Source organism: Orcinus orca, chromosome 9 (assembly GCF_937001465.1).
Source record: "Orcinus orca chromosome 9, mOrcOrc1.1, whole genome shotgun sequence".
Lineage (NCBI taxonomy): Eukaryota > Metazoa > Chordata > Mammalia > Artiodactyla > Delphinidae > Orcinus > Orcinus orca.
Window position 1 is genome coordinate 68,673,353 of NC_064567.1, and position 22,607 is coordinate 68,695,959.

The 22,607-nt window shown below is 35.3% G+C and overlaps 1 protein-coding gene across 2 annotated transcripts in view; it reads right to left on the reverse strand.

Moving 5' to 3' along the window:
* Positions 1-22,607, reverse strand: part of CRPPA (CDP-L-ribitol pyrophosphorylase A) — a 352,865-nt gene that overhangs the window by 159,042 nt on the left and 171,216 nt on the right. For both annotated transcript variants that reach the window (XM_049714562.1, XM_004263477.3), the window contains exon 9: positions 14,581-14,712. In XM_049714562.1, the coding sequence (XP_049570519.1) occupies positions 14,581-14,712 (132 nt within the window). The remainder of the gene's footprint in view (positions 1-14,580; positions 14,713-22,607) is intronic.

The window sequence follows — 22,607 nt, forward strand, 5'->3', positions numbered from 1 at the left end:
TAATACATGACATTTGAACTGAGACAAAGGGAAATCTGAATCAAATTCATATCCAAAAAGTATAAACGAACTTAAACTCTGACTGAGAAAGCTAGGGGCTAGCAGTAATTTAGCCACTGTATCTAAACTTTGGATACCTGATGAAACCATTACAGAATTCTAAAATTTCCACTTGAGTTTAGCACTTAGAGTTATATGAAATGTCCTGGAGAGGAAAATTCCCCTTCTTCATACACGTCGTTAAAGCTACAGAAGCTATAACAGTACAAACAAATTTAGTAATTTCTCAAACTTTTCTAAGATTTTTAAAAAATAAAAACTTGGTAAGGCTTTTGGAATTTTACTGATCATTTTTCTTTACTGTACATTTTAGTCAGCCAGGAAATTCACTATTCTCAATGGCTTAAACAAGACAGCTCTCTCCTATTTTACCTTAGCACATATGCTTTCTTATAAAGTCCCAAAGATACACTAGCTGAAAAGATCTGTAATCTCAAGTGCAATATATAGGGTTTTAGAAGGTACAGACTTCCACAGAACCAGCCATGCTGGTGGCAAAAGGCAAAATATTGGGTTGACCACGAAGTTCCTTTGGTTTTTAAGTAAAAATAAAAGACACATTTTTCATTTTCACCAAGAACTTTATTGAACGACATATGCACCGTTTTGTTCCACTACCTTCTGCCATTTTTCAGGAAACTTCATAATTCCATCTTCCCAAAACTTTTTATCTTTTTGATCAAAGAACTGTTCCAGGTGCCTTTTACATTCTTCCATGGAACTGAAATTTTTTCCATTAAGAGAATTTTGTAAAGACCCAAATAAATGGAAATCCAAAGGTGCAATGTCTGGTGAATACGGCGGATGAATCAAAACTTCCCAGCCAAGCTGTAACAGTTTTTGCCTGGTCATCAAAGAAACATGCGGTCTTGCGTTATGATGATGGAAGATTATGCATTTTCTGTTGACTAACGCTGGACGCTTTTCATCGAGTGCCGCTTTCGTTTAGTCTAATTGGGAGCGGTACTTGGTGGAATTAATTGTTTGGTTTTCCGTAAGGAGATCATAATAGAATACTCCCAATCCCACCATATACACAATATCACCTTCTTTGGATGGAGACCGGCCTTTGGTGTGGTGGTGGTGGTTCATTTCGCTTGCCCAACGATCTCTTCCATTCCACATTATCGTACAGTATCCACTTTTCATTGCCCGTCACAACTTGTTTTAAAAACAGAACGTTTTTGTTACGTTTCAGTAGAGAGTAGCATGTGGAAATATGGTCAAGAAGGTTTTTCTCGCTTAGCTTATGTGGAACCCAAACATCAAGGTGATTCACATAACCAAGCTGGTGCAAATGATTTTCAACGCTTGATTTGGATATTTTCAGTACGTTGGCTGTCTCCCGCGTGGTGTAACGTTGATTCTTCTCAATTTATTGTGTTGATTTGATCGCTATCAACTTCAACTGTTCTACCCGACCATGGAGCATCATCCAGTGAGAATCTCCAGCACGAAACTTCGCAAACCACTTCTGACATGTTCGATCAGTCACAGCACCTTCTCCATACACTGCACAAATGATTTTTGTGTTTTACTTGCGTTTTTACCTTTCTTGAAATAATAAAGCATAATATGCCGAAAATGTTGTTTTCTCCCATCTTCAGTATTAAAATGACTATACAAAAATTCATCAATTTTGATAAGTTTCTTAGAAAATGCATGCTAATATGACAGCTGTCACAATACAAGCTAATAAAATTGTTTTGAATGAAGTTAAAGACAAGTAAGCGCTACTAGAGCCAACTTATGGAAAAAAACAAATGAACATTTTGGCCAAAGCCATTATTGTCATGAACTTACCACAAGGGCCACGTTTGTTATTGCTTAGCTAACCACTGGGAAACACATACCTGTGGAAATAATTAAGCTCTAAAAAGCAGAAGTTATGCATTTATAACATCTAATTAACCTGATATAGTTCCTTCAGTATAACCTCTCCCTGAGGGTGAAGGTCAAGTCTCAGCCACCATTTGACTTCCTCAAGATGCCTTACAAAAGGCCTTGCACATATTTAAAAACAAAAAACAACCCACACACCTTGTCTTTCTTCCCAAGGCCTTAAAACACTCAGTAAAAATTTGAGGAAAGGTAGGAAGCATTCACTTATGATCTACTTGACTTGAGAAAGTATATTTGTGAAGAAAACTCACGTTCTTGTGATGGTGCTGGCAAAGCCTTGTGTTCTTTTAGGTTATGAGAAAAAATGGTAACTATAAAAGCAGCAGCACGACTTTGGAAAATATGACTGAGGCTTTTTGAAATCATACTGACCAGGTCATTTGTTGAAAATTATTAAGCTGCTTCCCAGTCATTTATATATTTGTTCAACTGGTTATTTTTTAGGGTAAATGCAATGCCTTCATTATAGAAATTGCTATCAACGTTCAGAAATGTTTGCCACTGAGTGTTTTAATTGTTGCTCTATGATCAGTATGTATATTTTTTTTAATTTTGTAACATCTCCATCTAAAAAATTAGATTTAGGGGTCATGCCTATTCTCATCATGGGCCGGACCTGAGAATTCAGTAACTAGATTTTTAGCAACTTCTTATCTAGGTTTTTAGCCTATTTCTTCTCTTGAAGGTCAAAAGAGTACTAATAATGTTGTGTTAATGCTGGACTTTCTTAAAAGAGGGAGAAGAGACCACCCTCCCTGAAGAGCCTAAATCCTTAAGTGCATCAAAACATCTTAAATATGAAGTCAAAAATTTAATAAAGGTACAAAAGGACTAAGATGATGAAGAATATAGCACAATTATTTTAAACCCTCGTATATACATATATTGAGCAAAATTTATTATTCCTATTTAAAATTCAAAACTAAACAGATTAAGTCAGAATCAAAGATATGTACCCAGTAGACAAATAAGAAATGGCCTGACTTTTCACTAGAAAGGAATTAGAAACATGCAATATAATACAGAGGCATTAGAAAACCATAAATCTGTACCTTTATACATTTAATAATTTTGCCTGTAACTTGATATTTGGTAGTTGGTATCTGTTCAAAGCAGCATATCCTCACTAGAGAATCAATTTTTTAATTGACTTCACTATCAAGAATAGAGCATAAGATTGGCTCAAACCTACAAACCAAATGTAAGGACATACTACCAGTAAGTGGTATATAGATTACTTTAATGGTCTCTATTTTAATACATTTCACATTGCCCGAATTTCAGCTTGCAAGCCTATGAACAAAAATTAAATTTCCTCTCTTTGAATCTTTTAATGAAAAAGTCTTTGTGGTAAACAATAAAAAAAAGTACAGCATGTCCTATAATAAACGTTAAATTCTTGTGTTCCTGAATCCCCTTGTAAAAAGTCTGTCCATATAGCAGAAGATCTGTAGCCTAGTTATGAAATTTATTACGATTCAGAAGCTTTTAGGCCATAAATACACATGGAGAATCGTATTTTTAAAAAGGAAATAGAGTAAAAATGCAAAAGATTAAAATAAATAATTTTAGCTGAAAAAAATGGTAAATTGTCTGTGGTACTCTTGAACATTCTTTCCTTATATTCTTCATTATATAGGATTTCAGCATGATATAGTGATTAGAAACATACAAAATATAAACACTGACCGAAGCATAATAATAATCATGAATGGCGTCTTTGTAAAACATCTGTGCTTTTTCTGCCCATTAAAATCCAGATTCTAAAAGAGTGATTGTAGATATGTTTGTTATTAAACCAACTCATTTCCTAATAGCATTAGTATATAATTGCCATTATGCATTCAGTAACAGAAAGTTGAAGCTTAATTAAAATATATTTCCTTACCAGTTGTCAAAGATGAGTAATGAGATGGATGGAAAACTAATAAACTTCACTGTTTTCTATACACAAATCTTTATGCCAAACATTACTCATAGCTTCCTGACTCTCAATGGAGAAGTTCCCTCTATACTTCCTTTGTGTTCATAATCAGAAATGTTGATAGGATTCTCAGAGACAATAAACACATGTTCTAAATTTACAAACTATTATCTTTTCTAAATCCTGATGGTTTAGGGCAGAGAATAAGGAATTTACATACAACCAACTCTCATTCCTGGAACATGGTCCTTAGACAGTCCCAGATTTTGGAAATGTTACCCTTAATCTAAATGACGTGCAATATCTAAAAGTCAATAGGTCCCAAATATTTCTAAGTATTCAGACTTATTGCCATTGGCTTTGAATGCTAAATCTTTATTATCTTGACTTCACATTGCTTCTATCTAGTTTCACTTCCCACTCTGCTTGATGTTTTCAAGTCCTCTAGCATACACATCATGTTCTCTCCACTTGACTCAGTTAAACACTGCAATTTTAGAGTTCTTTGTACAGCTGCTTCTGCAGTTTGGATAATTAGAGTTACATAAAATGAAAATAAACAGAGAAAGATATCTCCCTCCCTCTAATGTTATTTAAGGAAATTCTACATAAAACTGCTGTGAACAGTATATATATATATATATATACACATACACACAACATGTTTTATTTCAAAGGGCTGAAATAATGCCACATGCATTAGAAAACTCTCTACTTCCCACGGAATAATTATTCAGTTTGTTCTTTCAACCTATTTGCCATGCCTATTTTTTTTTTCTATTTCATTAGTTAAAATATCAGAATTTGGGTATTGAATGAAGTTAGATCCTATTTCCAACTTTTCATTGATGTTAGTAATATGACAGGAGTTTTACTGGAGAAACAGTTTATAGGAAATCAGATAACGCCCAATGAAGTTTCTCAATGCTTTCTACAAGTCCACAAACACATCTTCCCTGAAGATTACCAAAACGATTCCAGTTGTGAGATTCACTGGCTTCTTTTTATTTCTAGTTCTCCTGACTTACTACAGCAACTCTGTTTCCTGGAAACTGTTTTTCAAGCCTCTGAGACACAACACTTCTGGGTTATATGCTCCACTGTAATGAGGCTCAACTCCCTCAAATGCAAAGCCACCATTTTATAGCAATTATTTTGTAATACGAGCTTCACTAACCTGAACTGAAATAATAGAGCCTATCTATGGATATATGCTCCCTAATTTATTTGATGTGGATCTGACCTAAATCAAGCTTTTTAAAATGGTACAGATAGCATAAAACTAAGCTTCCATTTCGTTGGCTCCCCACTTCCCTGCTATACTGTCTCTAGCTGTTACTACTCTATTCAAGTGTCAAGAAAAAAGTAAGTTTGTGTAATCATATGTACGTGTGTATGTATGTATGTATGTATATATATATATGTAAAATCTGTGTGCATGTTTTTCACCTTAACACATTTCTGGCCCTATTTAGGTTACAAACCCCTTGCTTTGCTTGGAGTGGGTAGCAAGAAATATAATTTTTAGGCTGTAATATTAGCATTCTGGTATTATTGTGGTGGGCAGTGTCTGATATGGCTCCCAGCGATCACTACCTACTGGTAGCCATGCCCTATGTAAATCACCTTCCCTGTGTGTAGGTAAAACTTTGTCATTTGTTTCCAATGAACAGAATACAATAAAAGTGACAGGATGTCACTTGGTGATTATGTTTACAGAAGACTGTGACTTGTGTCTTCGTTTTCTCTCTCTTGCTTGCTCTGATATTGTGGGATGCTCTATGGACAAACCCCCATGACAAAGAATAGAAGCTGGCCTCCAACCATGAGCTTGTGAAGAACTGAAGACTCAGCCCAGAGAAACTGAATCCTTTCAACAGCCAGCTAAGTGGCTAGGAAGCAGAGCATTCTCAGTGTGGCCTTGAGATGACTATAGCCTTGAGAAAGACCCAGAGCCGGAGACCCACAGAGACTGTCAGATTATATATGTAGTTTTAAGCAACTAAGTTTTGGGGTAATTTGTTATGCAGTGATAGTTAGCTAATACATTGTCCAAAGGATTTAGTTCATTAAGAATTTTCCATGGTCTTTTTCATTCATACTTTTGCTTTTTTTATTCAAAAAAATGAAGGAGAGTTCTGTAGTGGAAGTTTATAAGTAATAATCCATTTCATTTAGATATGTCTAAGTATAATAGCTTATTGCTACTCTCTCTGATGAGCCTGCCAAGTAAGCTAACCAAACTCCCTGAAAATAGTTTCAGTTTTTCAAACACACAGTTGTTTTTTTGTTTGTTTTAACATCTTTATTGGAGTATAGTTGCTTTACAACGGTGTGTTAGTTTCTGATTTATAACAAAGTGAATCAGTTATACATACACATATGTCCCCATAACCCCTCCCTCTTGCATCTCCCTCCCACCCTCCCTATCCCACCCCTCTAGGTGGTCACAAAGCACCGAGCTGATCTCCCTGTGCTATGCAGCTGCTTCCCACTAGCTAGCTACTTTACGTCAAATACACAGTTTTGAAGAGACATTATCTTTCATAACCTTCCTATTTTCCCAAAGAATGACTAAATCTAAATAATAAAAGCCAAAACAATTTGAAAGTGAAAAATATTTAGTCTCATCAACATTCCCACGTTGAAAAGCCTGATTACTCTGAACAGGGTATTATGGGTTTCCGTAAACAGATTTGGTGCTGCGTGTTTGGTGTACATGCCGTGTGATGGCGTGGAAAGTAATGTGAGTTTAGTAAATAATTCAGCTAAATTCCAAGTAATTGCTCACTGCAGGGAGTAGAGTTTTAAGTCTAATCTCCCCAAAGATTTTCATTAAAAACAAATCTGTGTTCTGCTACTTGATAGCATGCACCTATTTGTTCTCCAAGTGATCGCACACACTTGAAGGCTAAGAACACAGAGCAAATGGGGTGCATTTGAGAGGAAAGACTGGTGTAAATTGCATCCTACAAATTCAGGTCTTTTGGCACAAAGGTATACGAGAGCAGTTGGACCTGTTCATGTAGTTCTTAATGTTTTATTTTGAATTTACCTGAAGTAACTACAAAGAGATTCATTGTCGAGAATGTTTTCTGGATGTCCTTTATAGTACACACAAAACCTTCAAAACCCAGACAACAGAGAAAGAAAGACAATAGCACTTAACTCATCAAGTAGAGAGATCTTGCTTACACTTTGGACAGAAGAACAATTTACACATCTTTATCTAATTTAATGTTTTGCCAAACAACTTCATTTCACCATTTCACATCCTGTTTTGGAGGTTTATAAAAAGATCCTCATAAGTCTTTTACAAACAATTGTTTTTTAAAAAAGAAAAAATTACAGAACTGCTTTGGTAACTTTCCTCCTTTTTCTATATGCCTCCCAGAGCTGCAGTAGTTGTAGGAAGATAGCAAACAGTGGCATTCAGGAGCAGGGAGAAGGTAAGGGGCTCCCCTGTTTTACCCCTGACCTCTTCAAGACTTGTTTTCTGTAGCTCTGCCTGATGTAGTCCTTTCCAATGGCCCCATCTTACAAAAACACTAAGCCAACTATTGCTTTCAAAAGTCCTGTTTCCCACTGTATCAAACCCAGTAAAATGAGAGTACAAAGGAGAAGAAAGGAGACAGAAGATAAGGAATAGATAATAAACGGCACATACTCCTGACGTGCTAACATATTTAATATTTCCCTTAACCTTTCTCTAATGGATGTTAATTCCTTCCCTGTCATGGACTGAATCTTTGTGCCCCTCCTCCAAATTCATATGTTGAAATCCTAACTCCTATGTGACGTGACGCTATTAGGAAGAGAGACCTTCAGTTGGTGATAACTCATCAGAGTGGAGTCCTCATCCATAGAATTAGGTCTCTAGAGGTCTTACCCTCTCCCTGCTCTGTGAGCATCCAATAAGAAAACAGCGCTCTGCAACCAACAACTCCCTAGAACTCAAGCATGCCGGCACCCTGATCTCAGACTTCCAGCCTCCAACCTATGGTATCTGCTATAGCAGCAGAACAGACTAAGGCACCACCCTTGTCTTCTACTTTATTAAGGTGTCTGACAAAAAAAAGAGAGCAGTTCCCTCTGTGAACTAGAACAAAATACACAAACAATGAGTAATTCTGAATAAAATAAAGGAAATAATAGTATAGGTGAAGTTTATGGTCACATAGGGAGAGGAAAGAAAACCCAGGCCCAGTTCTAGAATTCCCGTGTCAGAGTGAGAGATGGTTGATGGTACCACATGACACAGCCTGCACACCTCTTGTGTCTCCTCTTTCTCACCCGACAAACGCTTTCAAACAGAAGTTCTGACTTCTGCATTTTAAAATGGAGAATCCAAGGCCTAGAAAACTTATATCCCTTGTTTAGGGTCATATACCTTGTTTTTCAGTTAAGGGGAAGATACTAATTCAAGGTAAGAAATAATCAGTTATAATCATTTTAGGAAACTCTTTAACCATGAACCTGTGTGACTCATCTCTAAAGCCCTGAGTACATAAAATGCACAGATTAAACACAAAACTGCTACAGATAAACTTTATAGACTTCGCAAATTTTATTATTATAAAAGTTCATATGCAAAATTGTATTTAAAAATGTATATTTGTGGCAGACACCATATGGAAAGCCTGGATATAGACAAATAACAAGCCCTTGAATGTAAACACATGTTAAAGGTGCTCTGTTTGATTTCATTCCAACCTAAGACAGGATTCTATAACATAGATGGGGCTGATATTGCAAACTGGCGCAAGCAATGCCTTCCCTAACCATAGCGCATCTTTCATTTCTGCGCTATAGAGACTACAGAGAAAAAACCAAGCTATATTTCCCCAGATTCTGTAGCATAATTCTATAGATTCTATCATGCACATGGAGGAGACTTAGAAGGTGGAAGTGGTGCCAGAGCAAGGAGACTAGATCTAGGGAAGAGACTCTTCATTTTATGGATCAGCTATGGTAGAGTTCCTACCCATGGTTCCCTGGCATATTATATAAGCAGAATCAGAGATGGGAGGCATTTTTCTTAGCACAGTCCCACAGGATGGTTGAGCATTTCTGTTAACTGTACTGTTCCTGGCTGGCTAGTATCCAATCTTGGTTCTATGACTCTTAATTCTATAAAGCTACAAAATACCTTTTCAAAATCCATCTTTTAAACAATCAATTATACACTTTTTTTGTTTCCAACTAATTATGTTTATCAATATAACTGCCCTATTTTACTGAGAGTTTTTGAGTGTTTAGAACAGTTGTCCTTAATGAACACGAAGACATGATTTCGGTTACCTGAGAAACTTTTTCAAATGGCCATTCTTCACTCCCTTACCAAACTTAATCAACATTCTATTATACCACCTGGTATACCAGAGCTTCCACTGATGTGACAGTCCTACACAGATTACAAAGGGAAATCAGTGATTCCAACATGCCAGTGTAATGAAGGACCACTGACCTGCATCAGTCATTTAAATCTGGCTCATACTAAACTTTCCTCACAGTTTGAGCTTGTGAAACATAGAGCCCCAGGGATATCCCTGATCTCTTGAAATAGAGTCAGGGAGGTACAGACTAGGAATCTGTATATTTAATTCCTCAGGTGACTATAATATTGTCAGCTGGGGATTTTTCTAAGATGTTTTAAAAGTGTTTAAAAAGCTACTGGCGTAGAAAATCAATCATTTATTAGTGGGGTCGAATGTATGTTCATTTAAACAAGTTAAACTTCTTTCTTTCTTTGAGAATACCAGTAGATTACTCAAGCAAGGGACAGCTGTACAAATCTCAGGTCTGGACTTCAGGAAAATACCTAATAAGATGTCTCATGGTATCTTGGTGAAGACGGTGGATAAGTAAAGCTGAGTGCAAAAATCAGCTGAGTGGATTATTCAACGCTGTAATGTCTGTACCAAAAAGTTACTAATCAAAGGGATAATATCGTTGTAACCTAGACGTTTTACCTGCAAAATGGTCAGTATAGTTGAAGTTGTATTACAGTGACAACAGAGTCTAATTTCTGTTTCATGCTACATGTTTACTGTTAGTTTGCTGGGGACGCTGATTCACAACATTTTCACTAGGCACCTAAGCTGAAAGAATGTCCACAATTTGGAAAACCTCCGGTGGGATTGGGTAGATAATAGATATAGCAAGTTTTATACTGGCCTAAAGATTGTTTTTCTGTTCTCAACACTTCTGCCACCAAATGTGTGTTTTATTTTTCCCACACTAAACAGTTCTGACACTCACTACCTGGAGTTAGCACTGACCACACACCCCAGGCTTAAGGGCTCAGTCCCACCAGGCTGACTTCTATTTCGCATGCCATCTGTACTTTTGACCAACAAGCTATAGGTCACAGGTTCCTACAATCCGCTTCTTGAATGGCTCACAGAACTCAGGGAAACAGTTTACTTACTATCACAGTTTTAAGGAATATTATTTTAAAATGTAAACTCGCAAATATTTGCCTTAAAAAACAAAGTTATCATAAAAATATTTTAGATTTCAACAAAATTAAGACTGTAAACTGTAAGCTACTGGCTTGAACAGCTCATGACAGAAATACGAAGTCTGTATATGTTCACTGCCATATTATCAGATACAGATTTTCAGATAACTAAAACATGTTCCCCAAACACATAATTTTATATCATGGACCTCAATGATGGTTTGCATAACAAAGCTGGATTAACAGGATGAAGAATAATATTTTATGCATAGAATTATTTAAAGTAACACTTAAAAAGGGACTAAGATCCTTTATATAGACTCAACTATAAAAACTGGTTTTAATTATTCATAGTTATTTTTGTATGGTATTTTTTAAAAAGGGATAGGACCTGATTTAAATTCATTCAACAAATTGTAAAGGCAAGCTTTATGCTACATTTCTAGTCTAGAGCATAAATTTCAAATCTTTCCTGATTTGTTTACAACTTGAGGAACTGAAAACTGGATGATAACATTAGACAACTTTATATTATGGTCAAATATTTCTTACTTATATTTATATACGTGTGTGTATATAAATGTATAGATACATATATATACACAGTGAAGCCTGTCACTTGATCTATAACTCTAAGTTTAAGCTACCCACGAAGAGCTCATTTTAAATTATTAATTTTTTGAGGCCATTAGAATATTTTAAAGTCAATTTTGGGAAAAAAAGTTAATAGTGCCTTACTATGGTGATATAGATAAGAAACTAGCATATTCAATAATTTAGCAAATAATCTTTCTCAAAGGCAGAAAAAACACACACATAAAGCTTATCTAGAGTTAAGTAAAGTATTTGTTAAAGTTTCTTATATCAGTAAAGAAAATATGGAGAAACTAAGTTGAGCTATTATAAAATTAGATGCATTTGTCAGTGACTGAATTATTAAATTATCAGTAATTGATCACAGACAACACTGTAGAACATTTATAGATACTAAGGAAGGAATCAATCCTTAGCTTTATCCAAATCTATTTTTTCCTTAAAGGTATATACAAAATATAGATGACATCTAATTTGTAAATTATATGATGCAAGAAACTATAGCTAATTAATCATATGCTACAATCTAGATCAAAAAAGACAATGAAAGACTGAAATAATAGAATAAAACTAATCAGCTTAAAATTGCCAAACACAAAAACTCCTATACATGTGTGTAAAAGAACTCTATACAAACACAAACAGAGGTTTAATAGCATCATGTGTTTCAAAAGAAAAAAGGCCTACGTAATTCTATTTAACTATAAACATCATATACATCAACACTGTGAAGGTGCGGCCAAATATCAAGACTATCTGCATTAACAGAAATATCACATACATAACAAGGGAGGTTTTCTTTAAGCCAGAAAGAACATATGTGTAACACAGATACAGAAGTCAATTCAATACATTCTCTCTTCCAAGGAGGGGCTATCAATAAACTGAAAACCTATCCAAAGAAGAGGTACCTGATGCTAGTGTCTTACAAAAAATGGTTTTAAAAAAAAAATCTAGAAAGGTTTCACTGTTCAGAGACTTAGAAGCATACACAATAACTACCTACAAAGCATCTAATGGCTCTTACAGAGATGAATTAGATTTAGGGAACAAGTCCAGTGTATGAACACTACAAAAAGTTGTACCTCCCAGCACAGTGGAAAGCACAGACCAACACTCTTCACTAAACAGTGGATGAAAGCTCCACCTTATACATCTTCATATCCTTGCTGTTTGCAGTGTCAAGTAGGTACTCAATTTTAGAAGTACTGCTTTAACTAAATGGAAAAATTAGTACTGAAGTAGAAAAAGACTGTACAGAGGTAGTGCTTTCTTTACTTAACGGTATACTTGTGAGGAGTGTTTCTCAAAGTTTCTTTTAGGGAACATTAGTCCCATGATTTATCTATGGTTAAAGGATTACAGGAGAAAATGGAAAATGGCATAGCCCTTGTCCCCAGGTTGGAGATATGAAATGCTCATCAGTATATTAAGGATTTGTGAGAAGCCCTCATTAAAGAAGTCTGTTTAACTCTATTCACTGCTGTCTCTCCAAATTTTTAACCACAGCTTTTTTTTAATGGCATATCTAACAAACATCCCAGGATCTCTTAGTAAATGCTCTTTAAGGTGGAATTATGTATTGGACAGTGTGTTGGGCTAGTAAAAGTCAATTCACATCTGTGTCTTTAAGGACAAAAGTAAACCTTTCATTTTAAACATTTTCACATACTTGAAACATCATTACTGAAATGTTAAGAAGAGACAAGCAACACCTAAGTAAACTATCTTTGCATCCTAAAGTAATGAGACATATCCTGAAGGGCTTGCAGGACCACCTTTTTCCACTTTTGGTAACTTAGTAGACAGCTGGCTTAGCAGGTCCAAGTGTGCTTAAAAAGAGCAGTCAGATACCAAGCAGTGGGCTGCAAAGGCTCCTCCTTTTCAACAAGGCTACTTTTCCAATCAGGGAGCCTTCATAGGTACAGAGTCACATAGATACTCACCGTACTCCATTCCGTAAAAGGGTAGAACACGTCAAGTGTGAAAAGAATGAATACTTTTATGTAAATATGAACTCTACAAGTGTTACCAGGTTTAGCAAATAAAACACAAGATGCCCAGTTATACTTGAAATTCAGAATAACGATAAAGAATTTTTTGTGCAAATATGGTCCATGTAACATTTGGGACATACTTATGCTAAAACATACTTTTTCTCTGAAATTCCATGCTCCATTTCAACTGGCAACCAGACCCTCCACTAGAAAGTCAGCTACAGACCCTTTGTGCTTAGTCTAAATCAAAGGACAAAGAGAGGTCCAGAACTGTGTGTGCTCTACCATTCCCCAGCTTTTGAGGCTTTCCTGAGTGAACACTATTTTATACCTGTATAGCATAGCATTAGTCCATGACTCCTTTGCATGGCACAAGAGAAATAACTGATTTCTTTTTCCCACCACGTTAATCTAGGGTACAACCAAAGACAATATTGAAGAGGAAACATTCCTGAAGGAAGATACAGACCTGAGTTCTTATTCTTACTCTGCCAGTTTTATGTCCTTGGGCAACTATGTCTCTCTTTAGGCCTTGGTTGTGCTGACTTCAGGAACCATACGGCACTAACATTTTACAATTCCATGATCCTAAGTGAACTAAACTTTGCCTTGTCCTTAGGACCAACTGGAGGTCATGCTTGTCTCTGTCAGAAGCAGAGGAAACAACCTCAAAGTTAAAGAAAACCAAGGAACTGGCTAAAAGATGCCCCTTATATTCAACGAAAATCCATTTGTTTCAAAAGAAATGTTGTTACCTTCAGGCTAAAAAGGCACCTTAAATATTTAATAAACAATAGCTGTTATTCATCAACCATATAGTACCAAATCACTTTTATTCCAGACCACTAGAAACAAAAGCAGTTGACTATCTTACTTCCTTGACTCCTATGTGGTACAGCTCTAAGACACCATGAAGCTTTCTGCAAGTTCTATGAAAGGTATCTATGCACAAAGGGCAAAGCCATCTCCTCTAACAGATTCTCCAAACAGTTTGATTTAAATAGCATTTCTCTGCACAAAGAATCTAGAATGCTAATTCATTTTGCCTTCAGCTTAAGTAACTCGCTATTAAAAGACAGCGACAGTAAGAGTTTTTGTCTAGTTAAATACCATGCCCTCATGTAACCCAAATGCCAGCCACTGCTTTCAAATGATTAAAGTCTTGATTACCAACATCTTTAGCACAGCATTAAAGGAATAAACAACTTTAAATTATACAAACGGCTAAGATTGTGACCTTAGAGTTGCCAGTTAAATACAAGAGTCCAGTTAAATATGAAATTCAAATTTCAAATTCCAAAATTGGAATTAAAAATAAAATTATTATTTATTTGAAATTCAAACTTAACTGGGGATTCTGTATTTTTCTTTGCATATCTGGCAATTTTATGTGGGCTACCTAGTGTGAGATCTTTGTCAATTTTCATCTTTTTTATTCCCCCTAATCAAAACACTTATTTTGATTTTTAATTTTCCCTTAGAGTCAAGGGTTTCTACTTGCTGCAGAACATGAATAGATAAGTAATTTACCAGTCCAATTTTTTTTTTAATATTTCTTTGCTTTTAATGAAATCAGGTTCCCACCAATAAAACTGTAGTCTAAAAAACATACAATCTGAAGAGACCAACATTTTACCTACCTGTGGGTAATATACGAGAAGGCCATATAATAAAATATTTCTTTTTTTCACTTCCTTGGCAAATTCTCTAATCTGCATTAGGTTTTCCATTTTCTGACCAAATGGTACTGATTCATAATCAAGAAATTGCACCTGCAAAATAATATAAAAGGTAACAATCAGAGTACCATTCAGTTTCCCTTGAAAAGTATGACATTAAAGAAGCTTAAAACACATATAATATTGAAATTATTTTTATCATTTTATTAACTTCTAATCATTTCAACCCCTAAATACTTAATAAAATGAATCATCCTTTATAAATACAGATACAGTAAACACTAATTGAAAAGTATAAAATGCTAATATTCTAGTTCAATTTGTGTCACAGTCAAGTATATTGGTATAAAGAATATATGATTTCATCAATTCTTTCAACTTACTTCCTAATTTGTAATTTGAAACTAGGCTAGATAGAAATAAATAGGTTAAGAAATTATCAATAACAATAAAATATAAGGGACTGCTTATCCAAATAAAAGTTTTTTAGAAGAATCCCTTTCAAAGTAATAATTGGAATTTAATAATAATCTACTCCTTAAAGTAAATCCAGAAGAATTTTATATAGAATTCTTTTAGCAGTGTTAGTGTTTTTCTTCAAATTATTCAAGTGACTATGTTTTAAGCATTATTTTTCATTTAAATTTAAGGTCTCAGGGAGATCTGTACTCTTTTCTGCAAACTACTACTACTGAGATGATACAATACTGTCTGTCTTTCATGGGATATAAAAACCTAAATCACAACAATAGCTTCAAAATAACCTATTTAAAATGCAAATGTACATATACAATGAGCATAAAGAAATATGTGTATTCTATTGCAATATCAAAATTTTAAAACTTAAGAATTATTTGTTCAATTTTGTGTATTTATTAACTAGGAGCATTTTATAATATACTGCACCTTATATACTAATACTAATCCCTTATACCAATCTTATACTAATCCTTTCCTCTCTGCTCATTCATATGGAAATGTGCTCTTTATGACAACAGACAACAAAACATCTTATTATGTTCTTTCTGTAAAACAAGGGAATGAGAGGGTTTTTTTTCACCCATTACATTTTGCTTTTCCAGGGAAAGTTGCTTATATAGCATCCATTTTTAAAGATAATTGAGATAATGTGCAATGTATTTTAATTTAGTAGATATTCAGTAACTTTCTTGGAACTTTTCATTAAATATAGTCAGTTGAAAACATATACATATAGCTGCTACCTCTTGAAATCTAAGGTAACAATAAAGACTTTTTTCCTTAAAAATGTCCAATTCATAAACCAAAAGAATAAAGAAAAGCAAAAAACAATTTTTTTGGAAGATAAAAAGCAGAAAGAATAATTTTCAGGTTTTTCTATCTGCTGAATAGCTGAAGAAAAGACCATGTAACCCTGAAACCCTGGGCTCACCTTCCCCTAAGCTCTGTTTCCCTAAAAACTTATGAAAGTGAAACTTCAGCTTTTTTACCAGGTAGTATTACTTATGGTAAAACTAACTCCTGACTGGTAAACCACACCCAGGCTGGAAGAATTGTGAATGAACTATAAATACTAGACCTTCCTTCAAAGTAATTCACCTTATAGCTAGGTGTTCCCCTTGCTGGTACCTGGAAGCTAATGACTATCAGCTATTGCAAAAGATGTCAGTCCCTATTTGCAGCTGAAGCCTTCTGAAAGGATGGCTCACATACCACCTTCTGTGATCTCCTTCCCTCACCCCTGAGAAACCAAGGTAGAGGGAGAAGTGGGGAGAAAATAGCAGCCCCTGAACTCATGTGAGATGATGAGCGCAGGAGCTAAAGCAGAAGACACTCCCACCTCTGCCCTGCCTTTTTCCCTGCCCTGTAGTCTTTCACAAAGTTGGTCAAACTAGTGCTACAAAGGCTTCTACTCTTAGGAGTTTGAACCTAAAATTGCTGTGGTGTGCTTGCTACAAAAAGCAGGCTAATTCCCCAACACTGAGGCAATTTTGGAAACTGCAGTCACGGTATGTATCTGAAGCCAGGGGACAGGCTGAGGGTAAGAGTCTCTCCGGAGCCCATATGGCCCGATCACTACATAGCCCCATACCAGCTGGGCTGGGGAACAATACTACTGTTTGCAGTTAAAAGCCTCAGAGGACTGTTTAACTCTTTTAACTGTGCAATTACCTGTACTATTCAGATACCATGAAATGCTAGCAGCCACCTTGCCCAACATACTTTAGGTGAATGGAATGCCCCAGAATTTTGCAATACACAACCTGGGCAACCTTACTGCCAGCCTAGATAGATAGCTAGACAGACAGACATTTCTTGTGTAATACAAGTCTTCCTGACAAAATTTGAGTTCAGAAAAATCTTGCACTAAAGTAAGGGAGGTGGGTGGTAGGGAGACGGTTTGTGTAAAACTAGCACAAGGAGCAGAAAAGAAAAGACCACTATAACTGGTAATTATAGCCTGTACAGAAATTTAAAATGCACAGAAATGAAAAAGTGGAAATGCTGGTAACGCATTAATTAGAGAAGGAACGATGACTATGATACAACTGGGAATGAGCTCTGCGCCAGGAAACTGCCATTAGGGTTGGCCCAGGAGGAAATGCATGCTGCCAGGAGCTGGGGAACCTCTCGGGGAAGTCAGAGCTGGGAGCAGGTACTCATTTTTAATTTTCCTTAAAGAGTGTCCTACAACAGAGCCTAAAATTAATTTTTTAAATACCAGTTAATTACATTAACTATTAACTGTAAAAATAAATTATAACTCTGGGAGTCTAAAAAAATGGTAAACCTAAAACTCGAGACAAGATTATATTGAAATGAGAACATTCAACAAAGTGTGAATCTTTATTTTTTTTTTGAAGGACAGAAATTAGAGACCTAATTAGAAATTAGAGCTAATTATGTATATTAAAAGTAATGCTGGGGCTTCCCTCGTGGTGCAGCGGTTGAGAGTCCGCCTGCCGATGCAGGGGACGCGGGTTCGGGCCCCGGTCTGGGAAGATCCCACATGCCGCAGTGCGGCTGGGCCCGTGAGCCATGGCCGCTGAGCCTGCGCGTCCAGAGCCTATGCTCCGCAACGGGAGAGGCCACAACAGTGAGAGGCCCGCGTACCGCAAAAAAAAAAAAAAAAAAAAGTAATGCTATTTAATTAAAGCTATATACAATTATATTGTATAGTTTCCAAACTTGCAGAGGGGCTAAAGGATTATTTGTACCAATGCAACAAAGCATAGGAGGAAAGTAAAGTAGCAAACAAAACAATTGGCCAACAGCAATAACCAAAAAAAAATAAGCTTGTAGAAAGAATCCCAAATATAAAAATAATAAAGATAAATGTAACACTTTTTAACTCTTTCTTAAGTGACAGATTTATCAGATTGGATTTTTTAAAAAATCTAACTATATGCTAGTTATAATATAAATGTCTAATGAAAACTATCCTGAAAGTATGTACTTTACAGGATAAGACAGTTTTCATTAGACATTTATGTATGTACTGGTATGAAAAGGCATACCATGCAAATACTACCAAAAATGAAGGTTGTATCAATATAATAGGGTTAAGACCAAAAAAACAAACATTGATACAGATAAAGAAAAACAGTACATAATAAAAAACAAAACTTATAATAACCATAACCTTATTACTAAGAACACAGATTTTAAAACACAAAGCAAAAAAAAAAAATACTGAATTATGAGAAAACAATATCCAAATCCATAAACACAGAGGAATGTTTGACTGCACTTCTCTTAGAAACTAATACATCAGACAAATTTTTTTTTTTTAACGTCAAAGGCTTCTGCTTCCAGGGCAGCAGCTGAGTTGAGGGTGTTTCTCTTTCCTCCCAAGGTTATAATTCTATTCCTGTTTTTCTGGCTGTTTCTATCTAGGAAAAGCTGCACACGAGCTGATGCAACTTCACATTAAACGGACCTAACTCCTTTATTTACTAATGACATAGAAGCTAATTTTTCTTACAGAAACAGATGTTGTAGCATAGAACATCTAGGTTGAACTGAGGGACACGCTACATGTACAATAGTTTTTAAAAGTTCTCACCAAGTCATGAGATTCTAAACTAGGAATGGAAGGCTTTCACTCCAGCTATAGGTCTGTAAGATTCAACATATCCTAGCTCCTTGAAAGGAAAAAATGTTAACGGCACTCAAAAAAATCAGTAGGTCAATTCTGTTCACCGGAGATTCCACAAATTAAGGAAATAATGCGTAAAAGTGAACTCTGGGCGAACTATTTATATACCTTCAAACTGCCTATTTACCCCATTGTTGACCTAAAACAAAGACGGGTTTATTCATTTGGGATCATCAGAGAATTGTGATTCGGTGTCTGTAACCATGGTGAGCCATGTGCAAATTCTCACACAGCAAGAAAAGGAGAAGGCTTTTATTGAGGGGGAAAGGAAGTTGGAGGGCTGTAGTAAACAAAGAGTCCCTGACTTTCTATTCACTGAGTCTTCGCCAGGAAAGAGGAGTGTTTCTTCTTCCTGTCGGGCTCTGCTATAATCTCAGGGCATGAGAGCTCCCCCTTCTGGTCTCCTAATTCTTTTTAATAGAGGTTTATGTTTATTAATTTTTTCATACCACCAAACCAAGTACTTAAATTATAGGGAAACTTTAAGACATAAAGTAGTAGAACATAGGAGAATAGCACAGCTTTTCTAAATACTTAGTATGTGCTAAATATTACTGTAGCTGACATATGTCACTTTTAAAGAAACAGATACGGATATTGACCTTATGAAATGTATATAATCAGGTTGATAAAATTCGAGCATGAAGAAGTAGGATGCATCTCAAAATTCTCTTTCACCATGTGAGAAAGCCTGATGACATCATAAAAACCGGAAGATAATCTCCAGCAGATGTACTTCCTAATACCAATAACGTAAAATGTAAGCATATACATAACACTGTGCTACTAATTTTGAATTCTAAAATACATCAGCTACTTATGAGGTCCAGGAAAATATTGAGTTGGTACAATACAATCAACTTTCATTTTAAAAACAGGACAGATTTATACAACTGTAGCAGAAGGTTGCAAAATGGTCATGATAACTCAAGAAATGTAAATGTTTTTGCCTTAATAAACAGTTTGGACAGGATACAAGCACTTGTATCCATTGAAATGTAGCAAAACATTTCATCTAGGTTGAGTTCTGCAGATTTGCTTATAGCTACACCAAATACATATTCTTTGGTCTCTTTTTGCACCATTCACTAATTTACTACATGTAAATTATAAGAAAAACAATACTCCCCAGTTAGGATGCCATTTCTAAATGTTCTTTTTCAGACATACACAAAAAAGATATGGATCTCTTCCTACCCACCCCCCCAAAAAAAAGAATGTAATTTCATCTTTTTCTAAGGTAGCAAATTCACTCCTATAAAATAGTAAACTGCTTAAACATTTAACATGTGGATAACTTCATGGCTTTGTGGGTGGGCGAGGTTTCTGGCACTCAGAGTTTGGAAAAGGCTTCTCTCTGCCTCATGTCTTCTACATTAATTCTACACATGCTTTATATTTGTCTTAGTAACCATTTAATATACCCCCTGGTCCCCAATGAACTCCAATTACTTTTTTATATTATAAAATGTGATTTTTCACTTGTCACTGAGGACAGGTACATTAAAGGACAATAGTTAATATCATGTACAACATTCTTTAAAACATCAGGAATGTTCCATAACACCACATTTAACACTTCTGTCTCATTCCAGAGTCCATGTTCACAGGAAGGCCTGAGAAGGGAGTCAGGATTTGCGGTAGAAGGGAAAACAAACTCTTTGTTTATTTGACTAAGAAAGAAGTCAATTTGTGAAGCTTATGTATATATCCAAGTAATGCATTGCTTAATGCCCACCAAAGTAGAAGGAAGGATGGTCAAAATGAAAGTTCTGGTAATTATCAAATAATTGAGTTAGAAAGAATTGGTAGATAGACCAGAGGTTCTTTGAATCCACACAAGAGATACTGCAAAATTATCAACATATGTGTACAGAAAAGTAAATTGTATGAATGAGGCCTAACATCTTCAAAACATCACTTTTCAAAAGAAATATCAGGGGAATCTAAAAATTGATGAAACTGGCCAATACTATGCAAATCAAAGTAAGAGTTTATCTTAAGGATAAAAAAGCCCCAAAAACTTCAGAAAAACTTTCATCTCACTTCAACTACTTATGAATTACATGGATTTTATTAACGAAAATTAATAAATTGTACTTCTAAAAAGAAAAAAAGAACAAGCTTTTAATATTAAATCCCTTTGTTTTAGAACAAGTTTAAATCAATGCCATCATGAAATTCAACTCATAATTCTGAGGAATAGAAACTAAGTTTTAAGCTATCATGGAAACTGAGAGCAAATGCCTAACAACTCATTTGTAAATCTTAACAAAATAAAACACCAGCAAAGCTAGTAGGTTGGGAAATAATGGCATTTAATAAAAGGTAGTAAATAAAATAGTACTTTGCATTAAAATATCAACCATAGAAAATGTTTAAATGTTTCTATTGATTCAAAGAATTAAAAAGTAAATGAGTTTTACAGTACCAGTAAAAATGTTACATTTGTACATACTTTTTTTTTTCAGATCCTTATTTAAAAGATCAAAGTAATGGAATGAGAACTTCATGTTTTAATAATTTTTCTTTGTCTTTAATTTTTGTCAATTTGATTATATGTGTCTCGGCGTGTTTCTCCTTGGGTTTATCCTGCCTGGGACTCTCTGCACTTCTGGACTTGGGTGGCTATTTCCTTTCCCAAGTTAGGGAAGTTTTCGACTATAATCTCTTCACCTATTTTCTCGGGTCCTTTCTCTCTTCTCCTTCTGGGACCCCTATAATGTGAATGTTGGTGCATTTAATGTTGTCCGAGAGGCTGTCTTCATTTCTTTTCATTCTTTTTTCTTTATTCTGTTCCGCAGCAGTGAATTCCACCATTCTGTCTTCCAGGTCACTTATCCGTTCTTCTGCCTCATTTATTCTGCTCTTGATTCCTTCTAGTGTATTTTTCATTTCAGTTATTGTATTGTTCACCCCTGTTTGTTTGTTCTTTAATTCTTCTAGGTCTTTGTTAAACATTTCTTGCATCTTCTCCATCTTTGCCTCCATTCTTTTTCCGAGGTCCTGGATCATCTTCACTATCATTATTCTGAATTCTTTTTCTGGAAGGTTGCCTATCTCCACTTCATTTAGTTGTTTTTCTGGGGTTTTATCTTGTTCCTTCATCTGGTACATAGTCCTCTGCCTTTTCATTTGTCTATCTTCCTGTGAATGTGGATTTCGCTCCACAGGCTGCCGAATTGTAGTTCTTCTTGCTTCTGCTGTCTGCCCTCTGGTGGATGAGGCTATCTAAGAGGCTTGTGCAAGCTTCCTGATGGGAGGGACTTGAGAACTTCATATTTTAAACAATCAATAGAAAAACCGAGTATTACTTTAAATCATGTAAAAAAAATCATAAAATGAACATTTTTCAGATTATTTCACAAGATTGACTCTCTTATAAGGACATAACTCTGCCACTGCTGTATTCTGCTATTAATACAATTATCTGAAGCATTATGTACAACTACAATTAACTTAAGTAACATCTGTATCGTCTGTAACAAATTTTAGAACCAAAAGTTAAAAGCAATCCCAATATGAAGCACTGATTTGTTTAGCTACTATTATCTGAAACATTTAACTCTGTATTTATTTATTTACTTATTTTTCTGTTTGAGAAAACCCTGAGAAAAACTGTCCGAGAAAACAAATCACTGAAGAAGTTACAAAACACAGGTGTGTGATTCTTCACTGAGTTTAGTATATAATCTTTACAGATTTTAGTGACTTGTCAAAATTTCATCTTACATGATAAAATGTATTACTGCTATTATTATTAAGGTTGTCTGCAGGCCATTTAGATCAGCATTTTCTGATTTTTTTAAAAAACAGGTATTTTTGGAGTTCACAAGTAAAGACACTCTAT